This window comes from Narcine bancroftii, chromosome 4, assembly GCF_036971445.1.
Source record: "Narcine bancroftii isolate sNarBan1 chromosome 4, sNarBan1.hap1, whole genome shotgun sequence".
NCBI classification, from domain to species: domain Eukaryota; kingdom Metazoa; phylum Chordata; class Chondrichthyes; order Torpediniformes; family Narcinidae; genus Narcine; species Narcine bancroftii.
In genome coordinates, this window is record NC_091472.1 from 219,020,738 (window position 1) to 219,039,131 (window position 18,394).

The 18,394-nt window shown below is 44.3% G+C and overlaps 1 protein-coding gene across 3 annotated transcripts in view; it reads left to right on the forward strand.

Annotated features, from left to right (window-relative positions):
* Nucleotides 1–18,394, forward strand: part of LOC138761594 (receptor tyrosine-protein kinase erbB-4-like) — a 910,121-nt gene that overhangs the window by 334,727 nt on the left and 557,000 nt on the right. For 2 of the 3 annotated variants that reach the window (XM_069933965.1, XM_069933966.1), the window contains exon 2: nucleotides 11,563–11,717. In XM_069933965.1, the coding sequence (XP_069790066.1) occupies nucleotides 11,563–11,717 (155 nt within the window). The remainder of the gene's footprint in view (nucleotides 1–11,562; nucleotides 11,718–18,394) is intronic. The other variant, XM_069933967.1, reaches the window with a different exon arrangement.

Below are 18,394 nucleotides of genomic sequence, written 5' to 3' on the forward strand. Positions count from 1 at the left end.
GGGACATACATCTTGGGGTAGAAGGACATCATTGGGTTAAGGAGTATCATGAGGTTGTGGAATATTATGGGGATGAGGGACATCATTGGGTTGAGTGAGACATCATTGAGTTGCAAGACATTTGCAGAGTTAATGGACATTGGGTGTTGATGGACACCACTGGGTTGAGGGACAATCATGGGTTTGAGGGATATCATGTTGCTATGGCACAACTTTGGGTTAAAACCTGGCAGATTTTAGGAACATTGATTGGTTGAGGAACATCACAGGATTGCATGACATTGCAGGATGGAGGAACACAATTGGGTTGAGGGACATCCATTGGATTGTCATTGGATCTAGGGACATCACAAGGTTGAGGGACATTGCATGATCGACATTTACATAGCTGTTGTAGGTGCCCACATTCCTGAAATGGCTCCACTCTGTGCTCTCAAAGCAGTCTTGTGGCGCTGTTCTGCACCCCACCCCCCAACCCAACCACGTCCTGATCTCCCTGAGAACTGTATTTGTTTGTTTTACTAGTGGTCTGTATGCCGGGTTTAGCAAAAAGGATATTTGATCCGAGAATCCAAGGTGGGAGTGAGGTCGTTGGTGTACACCCGATCCAGGGTTTTCTCACCTCTGGTGGCCAAGTGTACATGCTGCTGAATCCCTGGTAGGACAATTCATGGTGGTCGAAGTATCAGAGCCAACACCACCAGGCTGAAGAACAACTCCTTTTCCATGGGCAGTGAGAATGCTAAATGACTGCGAAAACAATGCTGCTTGATTCTACTATTTACTAAGAATATTTAATTAAATTTCTGTGCACATATACTCTGTATATGTATCTCTGTACAGTATGTGTTTTATGCCTGTACATGTGTTGGCAGTGTTCTTCACCGTGGACCGCAGAATCTGATATGTTGGGTTGTACTGGTACAATTAGATAGCAAATAAACTTGAACCTGAGGGATGTCATTGAATTGAGGGACATTATTGGGCAGAGGGACCTCATTGTGTTGAAGGACATTGCAGCATTGAGTCCCACACTGGTTAGAGAGGCACCGTGTTGATAAGGGATTATGCGAGACATTGGATGCCAAGGGAGATTAGGGAATTGCAATGTTCGGCATCGCCCTGCAGGAGCAGGCGGCCATCCCTGACTTCGCTGGTTCCAATGTGGACAGGCATCAGAGTGACAGCGGGAAACCTCAGGGCACACACATGACAAGAGACTCCCTTGCCCTGCTGCCTGGGGTGATAAGCAAGGGGGAACACTCTGCCTGTCTGCTGCCATAGGCAACAAGAGTGCTTTCAACTGCAGAGTGAGACTTCAGTATTAGAGGGCTATCATGTAAACTTGAGCAGAGTTTTCTATTCAGTCTATTATTCCTTTGTCAATAGCCTAGGATTATCAGTCCATTAAGAAGAGGATTCTGTGATTTCACAGACAACATCAAAGGTGAGTGCCCTGGAAAGTTATGGAGGGGAGAAAATGAACATTCTGACAAAAGTTCAACCTAAAAGTTCAATGGAGTGCTTAATTAATATGTTGCATATCAGATTCACAGATTATCTATTGTATATGGTGTGTTGAGGCTGTGTATAGTCCATATGATAACAGCACTGTTTTCTTTGGCTTGGCTTTGCGGACGAAGATTTATGGAGAGGGTAAAAAGTCCACGTCAGCTGCAGGCTCGTTTGTGGCTGACAAGTCCGATGCGGGACAGGCAGACACGGTTGCAGCGGTTGCAGGGGAAAATTGGTTGGTTGGGGTTGGATGTTGGGTTTTTCCTCCTTTGCCTTTTGTCAGTGAGGTGGGCTCTGCGGTCTTCTTCAAAGGAGGTTGCTGCCCGCCAAACTGTGAGGCGCCAAGATGCACGGTTTGAGGCGTTATCAGCCCACTGGCGGTGGTCAATGTGGCAGGCACCAAGAGATTTCTTTAGGCAGTCCTTGTACCTTTTCTTTGGTGCACCTCTGTCACGGTGGCCAGTGGAGAGCTCGCCATATAACACGATCTTGGGAAGGCGATGGTCCTCCATTCTGGAGACGTGACCCATCCAGCGCAGCTGGATCTTCAGCAGCGTGGACTTGATGCTGTCGACCTCTGCCATCTCGAGTACTTCGACGTTAGGGATGAAAGCGCTCTCGCCAAGGCAAATAGCGCCTTTGGAAGACTACACAAAAGAGTCTGGAAAAACAACCAACTGAAAAACCTCACAAAGATAAACGTATACAGAGCCGTTGTCATACCCACACTCCTGTTCGGCTCCGAATCATGGGTCCTCTACCGGCATCACCTACGGCTCCTAGAACGCTTCCACCAGCGTTGTCTCCGCTCCATCCTCAACATCCATTAACAGCACTGTATTCCATCAATAACACACTATGTGGGATGCCTCCAGGGTGCTTGTGGGACCCATGAACATGGGTTTGCTTTCTTTACGAATCATTCCTGTCGGTGGTCTACAGTTAATTTAGGGAGGGGAGAAGACAACACAATGGTGCAACCGGTGAAGCTGCTGCCTCACCCAGGGTTCAGCCCTGCCCTCCAATGCTGACTGGAGCTTTGCATGGCTTCCAACAAATGCGTCAGTCCCCTCCCCATGTCCTAATCGGAGGTGAATTGGCTGCTAGAGGATGGTGGGACAAGGGTGCTTTAAATGGGTGTAAACAAGAAAACCTGCAGAGGCCAGGGTCTGGCAGAGTGCTGGAGAACCTCAGCAGGTCTTGCAGCGTCCAAAGGGAGTAAAAGGCAGTGGACATTTGAGGCTTAAGCCTTTTATCGGGAATGTGGAGATGGCTGAATAAAATGTGGGGATGGGGAATGGTGGAATCGGGAGGTAGGAGTAAGACCACTGGCTAAAAGGTAGGAGGCCATAGGTGGATGCAGGTGGGAAGGGTGAAGTGATAAAAGCTGAGAAACAATATGGGAGAGTGTAGCACTGAAGGGAAGGGAGACAGAGGGATGGGATAAGAGAGAGACACAGGAAGGGGTTAACGGAAATGGGAGGTCATCGTTGATGCCACCTGGTTGGAGAGGGCCCAGACAGGATGTAAGGTGTTCCTCCAATTTGCGGGTAGCCTCGATTTGTCGAGGCCATGTCAGCGTGGGAATGATGTTTTGGACATAATTTTGGGATTGGTGAAGGTGGGTACAGGATGCTCAGTGCTGAATCAATGAGCCAGAGGGTTTGGCTTTGTACGGGAAGACTCAAATCCTAATTCAAAGATCACTGATGCCGGAAGTGCTAAGGAAAGTTAAAAGGACACCCAGCATCCATGGGAAGCAAAAGTAACCTATTGTTTCCTATAGATGCTGTGGGACCTGCTGAGTTTCTCCAACACTTTTGTGCATTGCAGTACAACCTCAGCGTCTGCAGACATTCCTGTTTAATTGCATATTAATAACCTACTTACCTTTTTGGGCAACAGAGAGGCCACAACTTAAACAGGTTGATGAGACCAGGCAGAATAATGGTTTGGCATCGGCTAGAAGGGCTGAAGGGCCTGTTTCCTTGTTGTAGTTTGCTATGCTTCTATAACCTGATACCATGTGGAGCATTTTTCAGTAAATGTCAAAGATTTGTTTCAGTGCAAGCTTGTGGGGAGAGTGGAGAGCACAAAGTTCATCTGCATGCATATAATCAACAACATATCCTGGACTCACATCTCCTCATTAGTAAGGAAGGCACAGCAATATCTTCACCTCCTTAGGAAACTGAGGAGGGCAAGGCTACTGGCCCCCATCTTGACAATGTTCTACAGGAGCACAATTGAGGTTGTCTTATCTGGCTGCATTGGACTGGAAGTCAATACAGAGGATCATCAACTACCAAGAAGATGACTGCGGCCTCCTTTTCCTCTATTGACGACTTTCACCAGGCATGAAACTTAAATATGGCTCAAAAATGATTGAGGACCCTTTCCATCCAGCAGATACCTTTGATCAATCACCATCAGGAAGGAGGTACAAGGGAGGGAGTCACGTGATGGAGTAGTGGCTGGTAGAGAATACCAGCCCTCTCCAGAAAAGAAGGAAAAAAAGTAAAGAAAAAGCAAAGCCACAGACACACAAACCACAACAAATTAAAAATAAAGGTGTGGAGGAAATGGCACCAAAGAAAGAAAAGCCAAAAACAATGGGAAGAAAAGAAGGAAAGATGCCGGAAGAGAAAGGTGAAGGCCTTACCTGTACAAAGAATCAGGGACCCGCCGTGGAAAGAGGAGCCCACTCCCTGAGGTCAGTGGAAACCCCGCAGGGTTGCGACCCACCAAACGCAGGACTACAACGATGGCTCATGGAGCCAAACAGAGGTGCGCAACCGTGCACGATAAAGACAACACCGACGGGAGGGGGGACCAGCTGTGGAGTTCCACTTCACAGCTTCAACAGCTGAGAAAGACCCAACAGCAGGGCTCCCAGCGGGAAGATATAGAAAATAACGGGAACAGGAGGGAGGAGAATGAAAAAAGGAAATCAGAGACACAGCAGATGACCAGCCCAGAAGAAGAGGACCAACATCAAGACACCATAAAAAAAATACCCAGCAAACTGAGATAAACAGCCCAACAAGAAAGTCAGAAGAGACACAGATACAAGGAAGAGAAGTAGAGGACACAGGTCCTGGAGCGGACACAGGGGAAGAGGAGGGAGAACATCAAGCTCTGCACAGAGAAATAGAAGATAAAGGGAATGGACTGTCCATAGATAGGAAATTTTTTGAAGAATATATGGAAGCAGTAAAAGAATGGCAGACACAAAAATTTAATGAAATAAAAATAAGAATAAAAGGTGCAGAAGAAAAAGTGAGTAGATTAGAGATGGTCATGACAGAAAAAGAGAAAAGAATAGACAAGGTGGAAGAACGAGAAACAGCCGTAGAAATGGAAGTGGATGACTTAAAAAGGAAATTGGGAGAATCTGATAAAAAGTTAAAGAAACACAGGAGTTGTTAGCTCAGAAGATAGATATAATGGAAAAACAATATCAAGATAGTGGGCCTTAAGGAAGATAAAGAAGGCAAAGATATGAAAGAATTTATAAAAGAATGGATCCCCAGGGTCCTAGGAATGCCAGAAATACAGGAAGGAATAGAAATAGAAAGGGCACACAGAACATTAGCCCCAAAACCACAGCCACAACAAAAAACAAGATCCATTCTAGTAAAATTCCTGAGATATATGACAAAAGAAAATATATTGGAGAAGGCAATGAAAAAAATGAGAGAAGGCAAAAAGCCACTGGAATACAAAGGTCAAAATTTTTTTTTCTACCCAGACATAAGTTTTGAGCTCCTGAAGAAGAGGAAGGAGTTTAACACAGAAAAATCGATCCTATGGAAGAAAGGCTATAAATTTATGTTAAGATATCCAGCGGTGCTTAAAATAGTTATCCCGGGGCAGCAAAGCAGACTGTTCTTGGATCCGGAGAAAGCACGAGAATTTGCAGAACGCCTGCAAAACAGACAGAGAGATGAAGAGATGTAACAAGAACAAGAATGACGACAAACTACATATAAAGAAGAAAAATAATGTATAAGTAAAAACTAAGAAGGGGAAGAAAGGGAAGAAAGGAAGTAAGGGGGGAGTTAAGAGGGTGAGCTTTGTTATAAGTGAAGATAAAAGTCTTTTCTGGAGGGGGCTGGGTGGGAGAGAATAACAGTCATTGTGAAATCAGTTGACGCTTGCGAGCGGGTTCGCAATCCAAATGGAAAGGAGAGTTGTGGTTGCCCGACAAGGGACAAGGGGCAACTCAGAGAGGGGGGGGGGGGACATTTGGGGTTAAGGGAATTTTAGATGTGGGAATAATGGAAATATTTTATGTTTTAGAAGTGTTGTCTTACAGTGTGTTAAAAAAAAACAGAAATGGATAATGAGGAAAAGTGGTGATGAGGAAGTGGAAATGAGAGGTAAACAAAGTATGAAATGGCCATGTTGAACTATATGCCTATAAATATTAATGGAATACATAACCAAATCAAAAGGAAGAGACTGTTAAATTTACTGAAGAAAGAAAAAATTGATATATCATTCATGCAGGAAACACATCTAACTGAAGTGGAACACAAGAAACTGAGGAGAGATTGGGTAGGGCACGTAATGGCAGCATCATATAATTCAAAAGCCAGAGGAGTAGCTATATTAATCAATAAAAATGTACCAATCAAAATAGAGGAGGAAATAATAGATCCAGCAGGGAGGTATGTAATGATAAAGTGTCAGATATATTCAGGAAGGAGGTACAAGAGCATCAAAGTCAGGACTACTAGGCTGGGAAATAGTTTCTTTCCCTAGAATACGAAATTACTGAGCAGCATTCTGTAACCGAGTGAATCATCCCAAATTATATAGATATATTTATTTGAAATGATATCTTTATGCATACATGTGGCTATTAAGTGTTGCATACTGGGTGTGTAGGTGTGCGCACCGTGGTCCGGAGGAATGCTCTTTTGTCACGTTGTATAAATACAGTGTGATAGTACAGATTCTATCACCAATGTGTATATGTATATATTGTAGTTTAGGATGATTGTGATTGACTGAGAGTATAGCCACACCTACTGGCAGGTCTTAAAGGGTTGCTCCTAGCCAGACCAGGTCATTCTTGATTGGTCGACCTATATGTGATACACTCCAGTCTTCTAGTTAATAAAAGCCTTGGTTTGTATCAACAAACCTTTGATTCTTTTGACGTGCTCTACATACAGTCAGATAGTAATAAACTTAAATTTAATGGGGAAGAGATGGCGGGGGAGAGGGTATTGAAGAGGATTTCTTTTTGTGCCTTAGTTTCTGTGGACTAATCCCATCAGGTTATCATGGTAGATGAGGCTTCTCAACTTGGGACCACCACTCCTTTCACCTCAGTGGCTGCACTTCCCTCAATCTTACTTGGCATTTCACCACCCCCAACACCCACCCCTCCACCCCATCAAGAGCGTTCTCTTTTCATCTGCTCCATCTACACCATGCTGGTTCCAAAGTTCTCGCCTTCCCTTGCCGTGCATTCTGGGTGAAAGGAGCACCGGCTTTCTAGCAAAAGGTCATCTTGGTGGGATCAGCAAAACAAAAGTCAGCCTGCTGAATCCCTCCCCCCTTCCTCCTGCACCGTGAAATCAGTTCCTTTATCTCTGTCTGTTGTTGCCCTGCCCTGTCTATGGGCAGCTTCCAGCTGAAGTCTGCTGACTCCTCACCTGTCCAGCTCTGTAATAAAAGTGTGTGGATAGTGATACCCCGAGTGTATTGGGTGTGAATTCTGCTGCAGTATGAACTGTTTGATGTCTCAGTGTTGGCACATTCCAATAAAACAACAGCTGCAAACCTTGGAAGTGAAAATTAATTGCAGTCGGATCCCTGCCCCGAGAACTGATCGATATTCAGTTTGTATTCACAGTCACTTCCACTTGGCACGGACGCGACCATGAAGGTTGAAACGACTCGGAGTGGTCTGTAACTAATACATTTCTCTAGGAAAGATATTATTTAGCATGGGTAGAAGATTAGCTGACTGACAGGAGGAATAGACAGGGAGAAAAGGGGCCTATTCCGGGTGGTTGCCAGTGGTGTTCCATGGGGCTTGGAGCTTCCGGTGACCAGTGGTGTTCCACAGGGCTTGGTGCTCCCGGTGAACAGTGGTGTTCCACAGGGCTCGGGGTTCCTCGTGACCAGTGGTGTTCCACAGGGCTCAGGGTTCCTCATGACCAGTGGTGTTCCACAAGGCTTGGGGTTCCTCATGACCAGTGGTGTTCCATGGGGCTCGGTGCTCCCGGTGACCAGTGGTGATCCACAGGGCTTGGAGTTTCCGGTGACCCGTGGTGTTCGACAGGGCTTGGTGCTCCCGGTGACCAGTGGTGTTCCACAGGGCTTGGTGCTCCCGGTGAACAGTGGTGTTCCACAGGGCTCGAGGTTCCTCATGATCAGTGGTGTTCCACAGGCTTGGGGTTCCTCATGACCAGTGGTGTTCCATGGGACTTGGGGTTCCTCGTGACCAGTTGTGTTCCACAGGGCTCGGGGTTCCTTGTGATCAGCGGTGTTCCACAGCACTTGGTGTTCATGATGATATTCCTTAGGATTCAGTGCTCCTGGTGACCAGTGGTATTCCACGGGGATTGGTGCTCCCAGTGACCAATGGTGTTCCACAGGGCTCAGTGCACCTGGTGACCAGTGGTGTTCCACAGGGCTCGGTGTTCCCAGTGACCAGTGGTGCTCCACAGGGCTCGGAGTTCCCAGTGACCTGCGGTGTTGCACAAGGCTCGGTACTGAGATTTCTAATGACCAGTGGTATTCCACAGGGCTCGGTGCTGGGATTCCGGTGACCAGTGCTGTTGTACAGGGCTCAGTGTTTACGGTGACCAGCAGTGTTCCTCAGAGGCTTCAGTGTGCCTGGTGACTTGTGCTCCCAGAATATAAAAGAAGGGATGTAATGTTGAGGCTTTGTATGACATTGGTCAGATCACACAGAGGATTGTGAGCAGTTTCAGGCACCTTATCTAAAGATGCATGTGTTGGCATTGGAGAAGGACCAGAGGAGGTTCACGAGAATGGGCCCTGGTGCTCAGTCAATTTGTCACGTTATACCTTGCTCAGTGAGAAGGTTGTTCTGTGAGCAGACATTTCCCAGGATGTCAGCATCAGACATCCCACGGACCCAATAAATGGGGCTGGGAGCCTCTTGCTAAATTGTTGGTGCTTTTAGCATGATGGGCTGAAAGGTGCTGTCTCTGTGCTGGTCGACCCTTCAATTCTCTCATTGTTCCAATTCAGCTGGAACTGTGACCTTCAGATTTATTGTCAGAGTACATGCATGACATCACATACACCCCCGAGATTCTTTTACCTGTGGGCACGGCAAAATTACCACTAATTCATAGTGCAAAAAATAAACTGCAAATTATTTTTCTACTCTGTCCAGGCCTTTCAACATGTACACAGTGTAAATACGCAAACAAAGAACTGTAAGCAGATAATAAATACAGAGCAATACAGAGAGAATAAAAGAAAATCAATAAATTACATAAGTAAGAGTCCTTAAATGAGTCCCTGATTGAGTTTGTCGTTGAAGAGTCTGATGGTGGAAGTGGAGCAGCTGTTCCTGAACCTGGTGGTACGAGTCTCTTGGCACCTGGACCTCTTTCCAGATGGCCGCAGCGAGAATGGAGTGTGTGCTGGGTGGTGTGGGTCTTTGATGATTGCTGCTGCCCTCCGACTGAGCGTTCCCTGTAGATGTACTCAATAGTGGGGAGAGTTTTGCCTGTGATGACCTGGACTGTACCCACTGCCTTTTGGAGGGCATTATGCTAAGGGGTAGTGGTATCATAATAGAGTTACCAAAACACTCAGCAGCTCGCAGATCAACGTAACTGTACATCTCATCCACCACTTCCTCTCCCACCAACGGGCAGCGTGCTGCCGTCTGCCTTCTGCATTGCCATTCTGGGACTAGAAAGTCACCCAAATATTTCTTGATGTAAAAATTGTTTGATTTGCAAACTTTTTGCTGAAAAACTCTTTGATTTACAAAGCTATTTTCACCTTTGGTGTGTCACTTGCAAGGCACAGGCATACACTAAAATTTCTACTTCAGCAGCCTTCCTGAAGAACTGGATCACTCCTCATTAAGGCTTTGCAGTGACGCAGATGGAGCAATGTTTGGAAGCCTCCACTCGGAGAACAGGGGTGCCCGTGCAAGGAGCGATGGGGGCTCCCCATCTCCCCTCAAACAGTTCTCTCTGACAGAAGTAAGGTATAGGAGCAGAAGCAGGCCATTTGGCCCATTGAGTCCACTCTACCATTCCATCATGAGCTGATCCATTCTCCCACTCAGTCCCACTCCCTTGTATTCTCCCCATAAACCTTGATACCCTGATTATTCATACACCTATCAATCTCTGCCTTAAGTCCACTCAACAACCTGGCCTCTATAGCCGCCCAAATTCCAAAGGTTCACCACTCTCTGGCTAAAGAAATTTCCCCCGCATCTCTGTTTCAAATTGGTGCCCAGGATTAAAGTTGTGCCCTCCTGTTCTAGACACACCTACCATGGGAAACAACTTTGCCACATCTATTCTGTCCAGGCCTTTCAACATTCAAAATGTTTCTCTGAGGTTCCCCCTCGTTCTTCTGAACTCCACAGAGTAGAGTCCAATGTTCCTCGTAGACTAATCCCTTCATTGTAGGAATCATTCTTGTGAATCTTTTCTGAACCCTCTCCAATGCCAGCACATCCTTTCTTAAATAAGGAACCCTGATCTGTATCCCATACTCCAAATGAGGCCTCACCAGTGCTTTATAAAGCCTCAACATCACATCCCTGCTCCTATATTCTATTCCTCTAGATATGAATGCCAAAATTGCATTCACCTTCCTCAATATAGATTCAACCTGGAGGTTAAACTTAAAGGTATCAAGCAAGAGGACTCCTAAGTCCCTTTGCACCTCTGAATTTTGAATCTTCTCCCCATCCTACTTTCTAACATTCTATTCAATTTGCCACTTTTTTACCTATTCCCCTAATCAATCTAAGTCTCTGTGCAGCCTCTCCATTTCCTCCTCACCACCTGGTCCTTCACCTATCTTTGAATCGTCTCCTAATTTAGCCACAAAGTAATTTCTCACTGGCTGCAGGATAACTTAATAACCCTGTTTTTGATCCTGTCCTAATCTAAAATGAATGTCCATGGTTTATTTGAGTTCTGTATTTTATGCGTGAAGTTTATGGTTTGATGTGTAACTCGGAACTGATATGTTGCTAATTGCTATTCATTTCTGAGCCCAGTAATCCCGTTTCATTTCAATGAAATGGCTAATATTTTAGCTCAATATTCATGTGAATGAGCTTAATTCTTTTCATTTCTAATGGGCATTTTAAAAATATTATACGGTCTTCCATTAAACCTGCTTATTTTTCCTCCTCTCCCTTTTCCTGTCTTTCCAATTCTTCTACCCACCCCCTCCTCCCCCCTCATTGCTGCTGTCTCTTTTCTCTGCTTATCATCTCCTGCCTTGCCACTCCCCCCCCCACTCTTTTATTCGGACACCTACCGACATTCTCTCAAACCTTGATGAAGGGCTCCAGCCCGAGACGTCGATTCTGTATCTTTGCCTTTGCTACATAAAGGACCTGGTTTGACCTGCTGAGCTTCTCCAGTGTTTTGTGTTTTTACTTCATCCGCAGTGTCTACAGAATTTTGTGATTTACCATTAAAATAGAGGTCATGAACAAATTTTGAATCACATTTGTTTTTATCGTTAGCTGAACTAATTTTTGGATGCTCAGTAATTTCTCTTTCTGCCGAGTCGTTCAATTACTGGTACCTCAGGGTGGAATGCTTTGATTGTCAGTTTATTTTATGGTTAGGAGACCATTTGATTAATTGCTCTCCAGTATAACTACAGAGCAAAACTTGTTCATGTGGGGTTACAGCGTTAATTCATTTTCTTTTACATGTTCTGAAGAAAGCAATCAATAACTTAATTTTACAATGATAATCAACTGATTGGCAGGAAGATTGACCAATGGAATGTTTTACCAATAGATCACTAATTCTTCCTCTCTTGTGGTTTAAATCATAGCAGTGTGTGCCGGGACTAAGAACAAGCTGAGCACCATGTCTGACCTGGAGCAGCAATACCGCGCGCTGCGGAAGAACTTTGAGAACTGTGAGGTCGTCATGGGCAACCTGGAGATCACCAACCTCGACCGGAACAGGGACCTCTCCTTCCTCCGGGTAGGCTGGCTGCGCTAAATGCATGGCAACTTAGCAAGCCCCAGGCGCTGGCGTGTGCTAGACATGGGCATCCAAGGCACAGATTTCTTCTGTGTCTCTATCACCAGCTCATGAGCCTGACATGGAAGTTCACGAGCAGTGTGCACACCACCAGCCAATTGCAGATTCGAGCAGAGCCCTGTGGTGCTTCAGGGGCTGGTAGTGGATGTGACATGGTAAAAAGTGAGCACAGGTTACAGGCTTCAGGTGTTGCCCCATACCTGTCTGAAACATTAATCCTCCCTTTCTTTCCATCCTATTGAACAGATGTCCATTTCAAATGTCCTATTTTCAAAGTTCAAAGTTCAGATTTATTGTCAGAGTACCAACATGACATCAACATCACATACAACCCTGAGATTCTTTTTTCTGCTGGCGTGGGAGAATTTCTACTTGGACTCAACAACAAATTTGTTCAAAAGGTTTGCTTCCTGAAAAAAAAATTGGGATTATGATGGAAAATTCAAACTGAACAGAAAGATAATTTCAGATTTACTATATTATGTAGGAAATTGGAAAAACATTAAATTAACTTTTATTGAAGTTCATATGTTTAATTGAATAATAATGCTGACACATTGCATTAGTTCAACCGACCTAAAAATGTTTTGTTGCTAATTTTCGTATATACTAAGCATCTGATGCCTCTGATGTCCAATGTCCAACAATTGTTGGCCAGCATTGATGGATTCCAGTTGCCATGATACCACTTTTCCATGGTCACAACGTCTTGGTGAAACCTTTCACCATGTCCATCAGTGACTACACCAAGATCAGCAGGGAAGAAGTTCAAGTGCACATGCAGAAAATGAACTTTCAATGACATTTCATAGTTTTGTATGCTTGAAGCATGTGGTCAATTGGACATGCGTTCAATCTATATCAGTGAAATGCACAGTAATGGGAGCTGCTTTTATAGCCTGTCTTCATCTATCCTGACTCAACATGCCCAGGCCTAAGACTACATTTGCATAGCATCTGCACTAAGTGCATGCCCAGGAATGCTTGGACTGACCAAAAACAATCAATATACTAGTAGAGTTAAAATATGACAGGAAATCACAAAAACAAGTTATATCTAAAAAAACAGCATGTGATAGGAAAATTTTAAGTTGATTTTTGTGACCAACGGCCCAAAATCCATGAAATACACCCAAAAGTGTTGAGGAAAAAAATCTTTGTTTTCCGGTGTTACCAGTAAACACTTTGTGATGCTATTCTACATCCCCTTGCGGAAACAGGAGGCCTGTTTTTACCCTCGTCCAGAGATGTGCAGTGCAGAGAAATTTAACAGCTGATGATGGGCTTCAGGAGAAAAGATCCTTAGCTGTTCAGACTCAAGTCTCTCCTGTTACCAGTTGGTACTAATCTTCTCCACTATAACAGTTTGCACTAAAGCCATTTAATGATGTGATTTACAGTTAATTACTTAAATCTGTTTGGTAAACTGCTACTGCAAAACGTATCTATCACATGCCAGACCATTAACAAACTAATTAAGCATCTTGGAGTAGATTTAAGACACAGCATTCTGAAAAGGAGCACTAAAGCTATGTGGGAGGAGTGAATTCTGATGAAGTTCAGGCACTTTCTTTTTATTGTCCATGTCTGTCTGGGGAGCATGCTCTCTGTTTGTATCCAACCTGCCCAACTCTAATCGAGATACAGAATGCTGGGGCATTCAAATGGCAAGGCAGGATTTGTGGTGGAGGATACAAAGTTGGGTGTAAGGTGAGTGTCCTTTTATTTTTTTGGAGGGTCAGAAGTATTAAATCCTGCCTTCAGGTTCAAGTGCTTTATCATCCAATTGTACAAGTACAACCTGATAAAACAGCCTCGGTCCAAAAGCATGCAGACACACATCCAGATTTAACCCACATACAAACGATACATGTGCATTATGTACATGCATGTATACAAATAAATAAATATAATTGAATAAATAGTAGGAGAGTTTGTGTGAGCAGGTTCATTCAGTCGTTCAGCAGTCTCACTGCTTGTGGGAAGAAGCTGTTTCTCAGCTTGCTGGTTCTGACTCTATTACAAACATTTTCTCACTGTGATTCCCGCTTGCATGCTTGGTTTTGGAAGGTCTGTGCAAGAAAGCCGAGGATTCCCTCTCTGACCCCTGAGCAGGGACCAAAAAACATCACACCGCCTCTCTCAAGCTGGCAATGTCAGTGGTGTCCTGTAGAACCGCTAATCTGAGATCCTTCACTATGGTAGACCGAGTTCTAAAAGCCTGTTCTCTTGAGGGGAACCGATGGCAAACTGTTGTTATCAGTCATGATCTTTCGTTGCAAAGTGTTAACTAATATTGCATGCACTGAGCTCCAATCAAAAACTTTAATTTTCAGGCTATCCAGGCAAATCAACCCATACAGAAATACAACAGTTAGTGGAATGATAAAACACTGTGTGAAGTGACACATTTTGGAAGTTGAACTTGAAGACCAAGTACATACATGGTTTAAGGCAGGATTCTTCCACACTGTTAAGAAGAGCTGTTTCCCAAGCCAAGTGGAGATTCTGGATGAAAATGGAAAATGAAAATAGCAAGGGACTCCCGACAGCTGTGGCGGTGCTTAACTGCCATAATCTGATGCAAAACCAAATCCAGTGAAGTAGCAGATGGTAAAGCTTCACTCCCAGAGGAACTCAATGCCTTTGACATCCAATTTGACGACAGTGCCACTCCTCCACACCCCCACGTCCACTGAGGATCCCATCCTGTCCCTAGTTGAGAATGATGTGCGTGGTGCTGCTTCAGGAGAGTGAATCAGAGGAAAGCATCTGGGCCCAGATGGAGGACCTGGCCGAGTATTAAAAATTTGTCCTGACAATTTACCAATGAATTCATGGATATCTTCAGTATCTCACTCCAGCAGGGCATGGTACCCACCTGTTTCAAACAGACATCAATCGTACTGGTGCGCAAGAAGAGTTTAGTAACCTGCCTCATGACTATCGACCGGTAGCACTTGCATCAGCAGTGTTTTGAAAGGCTGTTGAAGCAGATCAGATCCTATCTGAGCGGTGACATGGATACATTTCAGTTTGCCTATCATAGGTACAGTTCTATGGTGGATGTCATCTCTACATAAAGCACCGGAATACCTGGACAATAAAGATACATTTATCAGGATTCTCTTATCAACTACAGTTCTGCAATTAGCACCATCAGCCCCTTAAACTCCAAGACCTGGGATTCAGCACCCCTCTGTGTAATTGAGTCCTGGATTTTCTCACCTCCAGACCACAATCAGTGAGGATTGGTAAGAACTTCTCCTCCACAATCTCCATCAGTACCAGAGCACCACAGGGCTATGTTCTTATCTCCCTACTCTACTCACTTTACACCTACGACTGAGTAATTCGGAGCGACAATAACCCCATCTACAAATTTGCCGATGATACCACGGTAGTGGGTTGTATAAAGGAAGGGGATGAGTCAGTATACAGGATGGAGATTGAAAACTTGGCTGAATGGTGCATCAACAACAACCTCACACTCAATGTCACCAAAACTGGAAGGAAAGCCAGAGGTGTACAATCCAGTGATCATTGGGGAATCACAGGTGGAGACAGTGAGCAAATTTAGTTTCTTGGAAATCACTATCTTAGAAGAACTTTCCTGGGCCTAACACACTAATGGCATTGTGAAGAAAGCACACCAGCGCCCCTAATTCCGCAGGAGTTTGCGGAGGTTTGGTATGACACCAGAAACCCTGGCAAATTTCTACAGAGATGTGGCGGAAAGTGTGCCGACTGGCTGCATCACAGACTGGTATGGGGACACCAGTACCCCTGAACATAAAGCCCTCTAAAAGGTAGTGGACATAGCCTAGGACATTACAGGGAAAACCCTCCCCACCATCGAGAACATCTACAGGGAACGCTGCCGATGGAGGGCTGCAACAATCATCAAGGACCCACACCACCCAGCACGTGCTCTGTACTCACTGCTGCCATCAGGGAAGAGGTATAGATGCCACAAGACTCGCACCACCAGGTTCTGGAACAGCTGCTACCCCTCCTCCATCAGACTCCTCAGAACAAACTCAATCCGAGACTCACTTAAGGACTCTTACTTGTGCACTTTATTGATTTTTTAATTATCTCTGTATTGTAGTTTGTTTACATTCATTATCTATTTCTAGTTCTTCATTTGTTTACATGTATACGGTGTGTACAGTTTTTTTTTACACTATCAATAATCAGGCTCTTGAATCTGGCCTGACTACCCTAGATATAAACTATTGTGACCACAAGAGGACCTATCTTCACTTTTGCACTATTTCATTTACTAAACATTTTCTTGCACTAAATGCAACTTTTGTATTTATTGGGTCTTTGGCTCGGTACAACACTCCAGTTCAAGTGTTTTTTTGTCACGTGTACTGAGGTACAGTGACAAGATTCATTAGAGCTCTTTATTGGCAACTTATTTTTGTGTAAAGTATAAAAATATTGGCTCTATATACATTTATTTAAATTAAATTAAGAGTGGGGGAGATTCAAACTAGAGGGCATGGTTAAAGATTGAAGGGGGAAAACTATAAGGGGAACATGATGGGAAATTTCTTTACGCAAAGGGTGGTAGGGATGTGGAATGAGCTTCCGGCAGAAGTGGTTGAGGCGGGATCGTTGGTTACATTTAAGGAAAGACTGGATAGTTACATGGAGGGGAGAGGACTGGAGGGGTATGGACTGGGTGCTGGTCAGTGGGACTAGGAGGGTGAGGATTTGTTACGGCATGGACTAGTAGGGCCGAACTGGCCTGTTCTGTGCTGTAAGTGGTTATATGGTTATACGGTTATAAATGCTCATTTATTCCTCGCCCATAGGAAAAAGAGTCTCAGTGTTGTATGTGATGTCATGTATGTACTCTGACAATAAAACTGAAATAGAGGGGCCATGGGTCTAAATCCATAGATTGCTCAAGGTTGCCACACAGGTTGATAGGATAGTTAACAAGTTATGGTATGTTGGCCTTTATTACTCAAGGGATTGAGTTCAAGAGCTGTGTTGTAACGTTGCAGTTCTATAAAACTCTGGTTAGACTACACTTGAAATATTGTGTTCAGTTCTGGTTGCCCCATTACAGGAAGGAGATGGAAGCTATGGAAATGGTGCTGAGGAGAGGTACCAGGATGCTGACTGGATTGGAGAATGTGTCTTAAAGGCAAGGTTGCCAGAGGTGGGGCTTTACACTCTTGAGAGAAGAAGGGTAAGAGGTAACTTAATAGAGGTCTACAAGATAATGAGAGGCACAGATAGGGTGGACAGCCAACACCTGTTTCCTGGGGTAAGAGTAGCAAACACCAGAAGTTATCTGTACAAGGTGAGGGGAGGAAAGTTCAGGGGAGATGTTAGGAGAAAGTTTTTCTTTACACAGAGAGTAGTGGGTGCTTGTTGGAGGCTGGAACAATAGGGGTATTTAAGCAACACTTACTCACGCACATGAATACCCAAGGATTATGGGTGTGAAAGTAGGAAAGGTTTAGATCATTGAGAATGTTGCAATCAGTTTGCACAACATTGTGGACCAAAGGGCCTGTACTGTGCTGTAATATTCTATGATCTTGGTTCTAAAAGTGTAGAGAACAGAGAAAAAGTGCAGTTAAAACCATGCAAGGCCACCAGGAAGTGCATTGAGATGATCAAGGGATCATCTTTCACATGTTCAGGTTGCAATTGAAAATTGAAGGCAATGTTCTATTCTTCCAGCAAAAATCAGGTCAATGTACTTTGCAGGGAGTTTGTTATCGAAATGAAAAGGAATTGTAAATGAGTGAAAAACAAAGTTGTTCTTGTGCTCATAAAAGTAGCAGACACAATCATTAAGTAATTAGGAAGGGAAATTGCAAGGCGGATGGAGTTTAAATTTTAAATAGAGCGTGGGAAATATTGTTACAATTGTATAGGGCACTGGTGAAGCCACCCCTTGCACACAATTTGAGGAAAGATATACTGGAATTGGAGGCAGTTGAAAAGATATTCTCAAGGCTAATTTTTGGGATGATGGGCTGTCCTATCATGAATGATTAAAGACTATGATAGACCATAACATCATAAGATATAGGAGCAGGCGAAGGCCATTCTGCCCATCGAGTCCACTGCACTATTTCATCATGAGCTGATCCATTCTCTCACTCAGCCCCACTCCTCTGCCTTCTCCCCATAAACCTTCGATACTCTGACTATTCCGATACCTATCAATCTATCCCTTAAATACACCAAAGGACCTGGCTTCCACAGCAGTGAGCATATTCCTATAAATAGGCGCCCTTCACTTTGTTTGCACTATGCCGCAAAACACCAAATTTTATGACTCGTTTATGACAATGCGTTCTAATTTTCATTTAATCCTGCAGTTATGCCATCATGTCCTAGACTCCCATACCATGGGAAACAATTTTGCCACATCTTCACTGTCCAGGCCTTTAAGCATTCAAAATGATTCTATGAGGTCTCCCCTTCATTTTTCTGAACTCCAAGGAGTGCAGTCCAAGAGCAGTCAAATGTTGAAGAAGTTGGATTCGTATTCTTTGGAATTAAGAAGAATGTTGGGTGATTGTGTCAAAACATGGAAGATCCATAGAGGATGTGACAAGTTATATCTTGAGTCATGTGAT